The sequence below is a fragment of the Alosa sapidissima genome, chromosome 5 (genome assembly GCF_018492685.1).
Source record: "Alosa sapidissima isolate fAloSap1 chromosome 5, fAloSap1.pri, whole genome shotgun sequence".
Taxonomy (NCBI): domain Eukaryota; kingdom Metazoa; phylum Chordata; class Actinopteri; order Clupeiformes; family Clupeidae; genus Alosa; species Alosa sapidissima.
The window spans coordinates 17499538-17507269 of record NC_055961.1 but is presented as its reverse complement, the minus strand read 5'-3'; the positions used below and the strand labels follow the sequence as shown (position 1 = coordinate 17507269).

The 7732-nt window shown below is 40.9% G+C and overlaps 1 protein-coding gene across 4 annotated transcripts; it reads left to right on the top strand.

The window, feature by feature from the left end:
• Positions 1 to 592: 592 nt before the first annotated feature.
• Positions 593 to 5268, top strand: LOC121710083 (protein phosphatase inhibitor 2-like). Of its 4 annotated transcripts, none has more exons than XM_042093971.1 (9): positions 593 to 728; positions 840 to 1097; positions 1889 to 2020; positions 3002 to 3058; positions 3277 to 3387; positions 3894 to 3989; positions 4323 to 4465; positions 4726 to 4959; positions 5092 to 5268. In XM_042093971.1, exons 2-8 carry the CDS (start codon positions 850 to 852, stop codon positions 4938 to 4940), a joined length of 1002 nt encoding a protein of 333 aa, XP_041949905.1. In that variant the 5' UTR covers positions 593 to 728; positions 840 to 849; the 3' UTR covers positions 4941 to 4959; positions 5092 to 5268. The 4 variants fall into 4 exon arrangements, with proteins under 4 accessions (XP_041949905.1, XP_041949904.1, XP_041949906.1 ...); XM_042093970.1 differs by having other exon boundaries at positions 1874 to 2020; XM_042093972.1 differs by having other exon boundaries at positions 594 to 728; positions 1919 to 2020.
• Positions 5269 to 7732: the final 2464 nt, after the last annotated feature.

Here is a 7732-nt window from a genome sequence, read left to right as displayed (position 1 = left end):
CCCCTCTTGAAAGACCCAAAACTACCACAGGGACTCAGAAAACTAGGCGACTCATTCCACAAGGAGGAACCTTCGAGAGTGTTGAATGTGACCTCTTAACATTATAATTCGTTCGACACAGCAGACGCTCATCAGTGAACCAGCAGTGGAAGATTGTGGATGTAGCCTAAAGTGTCCTATAGGCCTTGATAGGATTTCAATTTAGGATTTTAATTCTAGCTGCTATAGAAATCTAATGGAGAGTAAGAGTCGCGTGTCCTCTTTGGCTGATTAAAGCAGGCGCGCTGCAGCATTCTGAACCTGGTCTACATAACCAGACAAGCCAGCTAACAAAATGCAATAGCTCAGTTAGGAAAGAACCATGGCCTATTAAGAAGTTGTGTGGCATCTTGTGTTAGATAAGGTCTGATGTTAAGTATATAAACCGATATACTAGCCTATTACATGGACCTAAACTGCAAACTTGTTGCATTTAGGCCTAGGCCAGCAGAAAATCCAGGTGAAAACTAGAGTGCGGTTATTTCTAGGAAGGTTACATTTGCTCAGAGCACATTCTGAGCAGATCGGGCCTACTCTGACTCATAACCAAAGAGGTCATAACGTCATAATCTCATGAGGCAACGTCACGCCGGCTAATTGTTAGCTGTGCTTGGGCCTTGCCATGCTTATTACGCTATATTTCATTCTAGACATAAAGCTACACAAATCCTAAATGAATCACTGTGTGGGTAAGTTAAATAATTATTATCAACCCATAGGCTACTTATTATTATAAAACGTTTAAAAAAAAATCAACAACAACAAAAGAAAACGAGAAAATGTTTTTCTCTTTCTGACAGGCTGTTGTCCATGGGAATGGATGACCCTGGACCATCGAAACCCCTGAAAGGTATTCTCAAGGGCACATCCCGTCAGCAAGAGCCCACTGTGCACCAAATGGACTGTCCGATGAGCGCATCTGCGGCTGGCCTACCTCAGACCAACCTGCAGAGCAGCAGTGGTACTGATGTCGCTAATGCACAGGGTCGACAGCTGAAAGGCATCCTTCGAAATAATCTCAGTGACAGTGTGTCTGACTCGAACGGGAAGAAGCGTCGGTGAGTTTAGCCTATACAGTGCCTATAAAAAAAGTCTTCAGCCCCATGCTAAAGTTGACCAAAAGAGGAATAAAAAAATCTTCATTATAATACAGGGTGCATAAGTATCCATGCCATTATGTTGAATTCCCATAGAGGCAGGCAGATTTTTTTTTTTTAAAGGCCATTTCATGGATCCAGGGTACTATACATCCTGATAAAGTTCGCTTGGCCTTTAGAATTAAAATAACCCCACATCATCGCATACCCTTTACCATATCTCACGATTGGCATGGGGTACTTTCCACTTTAAGATCATCTCTCAATGCAAATCAAACCAGCTATTAGGCTAACTGAAATAAAACCATCCCAATCTCTAGGTACAGTATGTTGAGGGGTATGTGATGTGGGGTTATTTTAATCCAGGCCAAGGGAACTTTATCAGGATGTATAGTACCCTGAATCCATGAAATAAATGGCCTTTAAAAATAAAAAATCTGTCTGCTTTTATGGAAATTTAACATAGGGGTATGAATACTTATGCACCCTGTATTTTAATGAAGAACATTTATTTATTTACGATACATTATTCATTCACAAAGAAAATTGGTGTCCTTAAAGGTTGGATTTTTCCTCATTTTTTAAATTAAGTCATTAAGATCCATTTACAAAAGATGATTTTTTTAATTCCTCTTTTTAGTCAACTTTAGCATGGGGCTGAAGACTTTTTATAGGCACTGTATATTTACCATGCACTAACCAGCTTTACATACAGACATTATGAACATTTTCATTAGAGTTGTTATCAAAAGGAGAAAATGTATCCACCCTGTATGTGGTAGAAAGCAGCAAAGATGGGATGAAGGAAATATTCTTGCCACCAGCTGCCACTCATGGCTGAAGACTGCTGCTGGCTGCAGAGACTCCAAAAGTGGACCACATCTGTGAGCAAAGATTTGCTTTGCATAAATAATGGGATACTGTTTTAAGTAAATAAATTACCAGTTCCATGTTCCATTGGAAAGTGTGTTCTATCTATATGCAGAGGCGGACAGAGAACACAGCTTCATTACTTGAGTAAAAGTACAGATACCCTTTGCTAAATTTTTACTCAAGTACAAGTAAACGTACAACAGTCAAATGTCTACTTAACTAAAAGTACTGAAGTACTTGTTTTTAAAAGTACTTGAGTATCAAGAGTGCAAGAGTAGCCTACATTTTCCAAATATTGCATTACTACTGCCACAGTTTCTCACATTTATGTACAGAAACGTCCGACATGGAGTTATGAAAAATGTTAATGTTAATACCTAGGAGAAGTCATTTTCATATTTTCACCATGTTGCCAGGGATGGGCAGTATTTCTAATACATGTATTTAAAATACGTATTTCAAATACAAAATACTATTTTGTAATTGAAACACTTGAAGTGAAAACTATCATTAACTTGTTCAGAAAATTGAAATAGTCTGGAGAGGTGGGGCCTCAGGTTCCCGGGATGGACCTGCTGCGTCTTCATCCATTGTTTCGTCTATGGCTTCGTCTCTTATCTAAATCTGACCATAGAGTTGACTTTGGCGGAAAGCTGAAGGTGATTGCTGATAGGCTGTCTCAATCAGTGGCGCCTGCACAATCCAATCACGTTTGAGAGGGAAACAACAAATTGAGGGTTTCCGAGATTTTTCTAAGTAATGTGTACTCACGGTTATGGATAGAAATGTAGTGGAGTAAAGAGTACAATATTTGCCTCTCAAATGTACTTGAGTAAAGTCATGAGTACTCCCCAAAAATGATACTCGAGTAAAGTACAGATCCCTCAAAATTGTACTCAAGTACTGTACTCAAGTAAATGTACTCCGTTACTGTCCGGCTCTGTCTATATGTGCTCTCTTTCTTTATACCTTGCTGTCCTTGATTACTGCAGCTGCAGCATAACCATGTTGGATGACGAATTTGAAGAGGACAGGTGCCTGTGCAAAAGGTGAGGCATCTTACCCATGGGTGTGTGTTTGTGTGTGTGTGTGTAGAGATTACTGTATATCCAATAGTTATATTACATAGCCTATTAATCTTTTATGAAAACTGGGTGCTTATCCTGAGGAAATATCCCCAACTTATAGAAGACCCATTCTCCACCTGAATCAAGACCAGGCCTGTAAAACAGGGTGTGTTTGTCAATGATAATCTCATACTGCACAGGAAGAAGTCTCAGAGTTGGGATGAAATAAGTATCTTGGAGACGCAGCATCCCAGCACGCAAGACACCTCCTCCACACAGCCCTGCCGCTGGGGCACAGGGAACAGGACTTGGTATCCATCCAAACCTTTCAATATACTTTATTCTATATCTAAAGGGACACCAGGCAAGCCTGATGCTTTTTCTCTACGAAACTCCCCCTCGCTCGGTCTGAAGCTCTTTTCCTTTTCTTTGCGTCTTCCGTCAAGGGTTTTCGCTGCTTCTTCGCCGGCTCTGCCATTATACACACACGTTTGCAACAATCTCTAGCGTTTCGTTAGCCTGCCTCTGTGCTGTAAACTGATCCTGCTTCGGTCGGCGGGTAGGATACACCGAACTTGCAAGTGGGATATTCTTCCTACAGGCAGTAGGGGCGGGCGAGAGAGCCTTCATTCGCCCCGTAATGAGTCATTTAACCATATACCGACTTACGAAGATGATTAATTAACACGAAAATGTTGCCTGGTGTCCCTTTAAATGAAGATTAGTATTGTTATTTTTATGCACAGCACAGGTATATTGTGCAGTTGCAAAATTAATGTCAATATTCTTTAGCCTACTTCTTCTCTGCATTTTTTAGTGTTGCTGATGGTGTTAAAGAGGACTGCAGGAGTATTGAGTGCTTTCCTGAACCGCAGCCTATGAGCCCTCAACCAGACCCAGAGCCTCAGGCCGAGTAAGGAAGTGTTCATGCACATGCCACACACTGACTGAACAAGAAGTTTCTTGGTGTTTTAAGCCCCCAATGTTGTCTTCAAGGCAGCGCTGCCTGGTAGGCGCTAGGGTTAGGCACGGGTTAAGGTTAGAGTTAGGGTTACGTTTAGGTACGATTAGGTGCCTTTAAGTCGACAGTGGCAGCGCTGCCTGGAAGACGACGTCGGGGGCTTAAAACACCATTGACCGAACAAGAAGCCTACATATTGAAACACTACAGAGAAACACAGACACACACACACACACACACACACAGGACATACTGGCTTTACACCTAAAACTGTCCTTCCTTCAGAGAGTCACTTGAGCACCCCAAGCCACTGGACCAGGTGCAAGTCATGGACACCTCACCTGTAGGCATGCATCTCTCACTGGAGGCTGTCTCAAAGGCAGAGGGGCTGGAGGAGGACAGCACAGACAAAGTGATAGGTCATGACGGTAAGGACATGCTATGGCAGAATAGTTTAACCTCAAGATACCTTAGCTGTATGCTCAGCTAGACTGAAGCACATGTTTAAAAGACATGATCGAATAGTTGGGTAATGAAAGAAGGCATCATATGCACAGGTACTGTGTTTTGGATGGAGTTTTGTTTGCTTGTTTTCTTTTGGTACTTAAATGCTCATGTTTTTATGTAAAAACCTGTATTTGCATGTACATGCGCGCACACACACACACACACACACAAAAACACACAGAGAGCACACACTTTGAGGAGCTGAGGAAAGCATACATCAGGGAGAGCCGTCAGGTTCTGTTGGATAAGGCCTTTCAGGCGAGATGCAGCGATGAGGATGAAAATGACGAAGAGGCGGAAAATGGAACATTTCCTGACCTCAGTCTGGCCTCAGCTGCCGACTCTGCTGATGCTGCACACACTGATGGCAGTGAATGGAGTGGCCAGACAAGCTAACAAATCCAGACAGAAACAGGTAGACTACACATTCAAAATACCTATGAAACAGTGAAAAGGATGTGACATTTGGCCCATGTATTGTACAGTGCCAAAGCTGTATACTCTGCCAAGATGAATTTGTCCTCATTGTCTGGTTAACTCCACACAGGGACTGAAAAGCAATGATCTCTCCAGATAACAGTTCATTCTATGATGCCTCAAAAGATATGTAAACTAAAAATGGAGGATTATTCTGTGACAACTTTTCAACTTTCTCCACTTTCAACTTCATCAGAAAAGCAACCTCTCAATGGACTTTGAGTAGATATAAACAATGATCACAATATCTCATTAGTGCAGTGTCATTATTTTTCATAGTAATTTAAGTTTGAAGATTATTATAATTGTTTTTATCTTTTTTATCTATCAAGAAACATACAAAATAATACCTTTAAAGGTTGTATCAGCAATAGCGGGGATACGTCACTTTTGTTGATGTTCAAACAAAACAAAGAGCTAGCTCGCTACTCCCTTCACCTCCCTCCTGTGCAATTAAAACTCTCCTAAACGCGCATCTCGTCGGTTATTGGTTGAAACACTTTATTTTGCTTTTGAGGGGTTGCCAACCCTTGTTGGTAGTATTACCGGCCTCCAAGTCTAGGGGAGCTTGGGGCACGGCACAACCACGTTCTCTTGCTTGATCTTAAAATACAAAGAGAACGGACAAGGCAAGGTTCAGGTGTTGCACACTGGCATTCCATTTATTAGTTAAAATACTTTAAGCATCAATACTCAACTATTCAAACATGTCCAACAATGTTCAGACACACTCAACATTAAATATAAATACTTAAATATTCAAACATGTTTAACAATGTTCAAACACACTCAACATTAAATTGATTAACACACACATTTACAGCATTAACCCCTTTCATAAGAATATACATGTGGTGAGAATAAACACAACATTTAGCAACCAATTAATTCCTTTGTAACCTCACTAAAAAGCCATGGCCACATGGTTAACTAATGGTGGCAAACAAACATTTGCTTGAATCAACATTTACTTCAATTTAATAAGAATCATATCAGGATCATTCAACACATTAACCAGCAATTTCTACAAAACAACCTTAGATGGCAACATTAAGAATAAAATGACACATACCTTAAAATACAAAGAGAACGGACAAGGCAAGGTTCAGGTGTTGCACACTGGCATTCAAAATTCCTTCTTCTCTGCCAGCTATATGGTACCTGCCCCCATCCCCGTCCCTCCCTCCCAGGGTGCCATCTACAGGCCTGGAGATACTCTCCAAGACATTTTCCCTGACAGCAGACTAAATGTGTGCAATGTGTGCTATGTAATGAGTGTGCAAATACTAAAACATACAAACTTTTAATTGACAATATTAATCATAAGAATTAAAATGTTACCACAGAAACACACAAAACATTTCCCCTCTGGACCCCCAACAGTAGCAATTGTTTTTGTGTACAGATCTCGGAGCCTAGGCTGCCTACAGAGATGCAATTTTTTGACAGCCTGCTTATTGGGCAGGCAGCTAGTGGATCGTTAGGAAAGATTAGAGGAATGTGATCATTTGGGCCTTTTTGGGCCTGAAATCGCTGATACAACCTTTAATACTGAAGTAGTGTGAACTTGTAGAAACGAATTAGTATCACCTCTAGAGGGCCTCACAGATGCACCGTTAGCAGAGGGACCATTAGCAGAGGCGTAAATAATTCTCAGCTCTGAGCAGTAGCCATGCCAGCTGCATGGGTGAAAGCTTTGTGTGATAGTGTTAAAGAAATAAGTTAATTTGCAAAAACAGATAAGAAACAGATTTGAATGAATTTTCACAAATCTTTTTATTCGTTTTAATCTTTATATTTATTTATTTATTTATTTATTCATCATATGCACAGGTACTGTGTTTTGGAGGGAGTTTTGTTTGTTTTCTTTTTTATTTAATTTCTTGGGACTTAAATGCCCATGTTTTTATGTACAAAACTATATTTGCATGTGTATTTGCAACTGTATTTGCACACACACACATAGAGAGCACACGCTTTGAGGAGCTGAGGAAAGCATACATCAGGGAGACCCGTCAGAGACAGGTTGTGTTGGATAAGGCCTTTCAGGCGAGATGCAGCGATGAGGATGAAAAAATGACGAAGAGGCGGAAAATGGAACATTTCCTGACCTCAGTCTGGCCTCAGCTGCCGACATAGCCGTGGGAAGTGGGGTGCCGCACCCCCTGCAGGAAAGCACGCGTATTTATGTGTCATACCACTCACGATCACATCTGTGTCTTTGCGTGCCTGTTTCATTGGCCTCCTCTGAGCGTTCTTTCTCTTCTTTTTGAAAATGTAGGTTAAAGGCTACACTGTGCCTTTTGTTAGCATTTGTTGTAGGCTATATTTGTGATATGTGGATCAATTTAATGTAGGTTAGCCTATGAATATTGCGTTGTGTAGGCCTATGTTATGCATATGTTTTGAGTCAATGTGTTGTGTCTAATATGCTGTGCGATAGGGTCTTTAGCCTGTTTTGACACCCATGTCAGAAGCGTCAATAATTATTACGTTTTATTAATGTTGGTGTTCAACAGTTTTATATGTCACGTGTTCACCGTCGATTTCGGTGCAAGGCTACAGCAACTTTGTTACCTTACTAGTGTAGCGTCAGATAGCAGACGGTTACTTTGTTTGCGTTAGTATCAATCTTTGGTTTGCCACATTTTGTCGCATTTTTTTCTGTAGTGTAACCATAATGTTCTTGACAGTGATGTATGCCTGTGCTG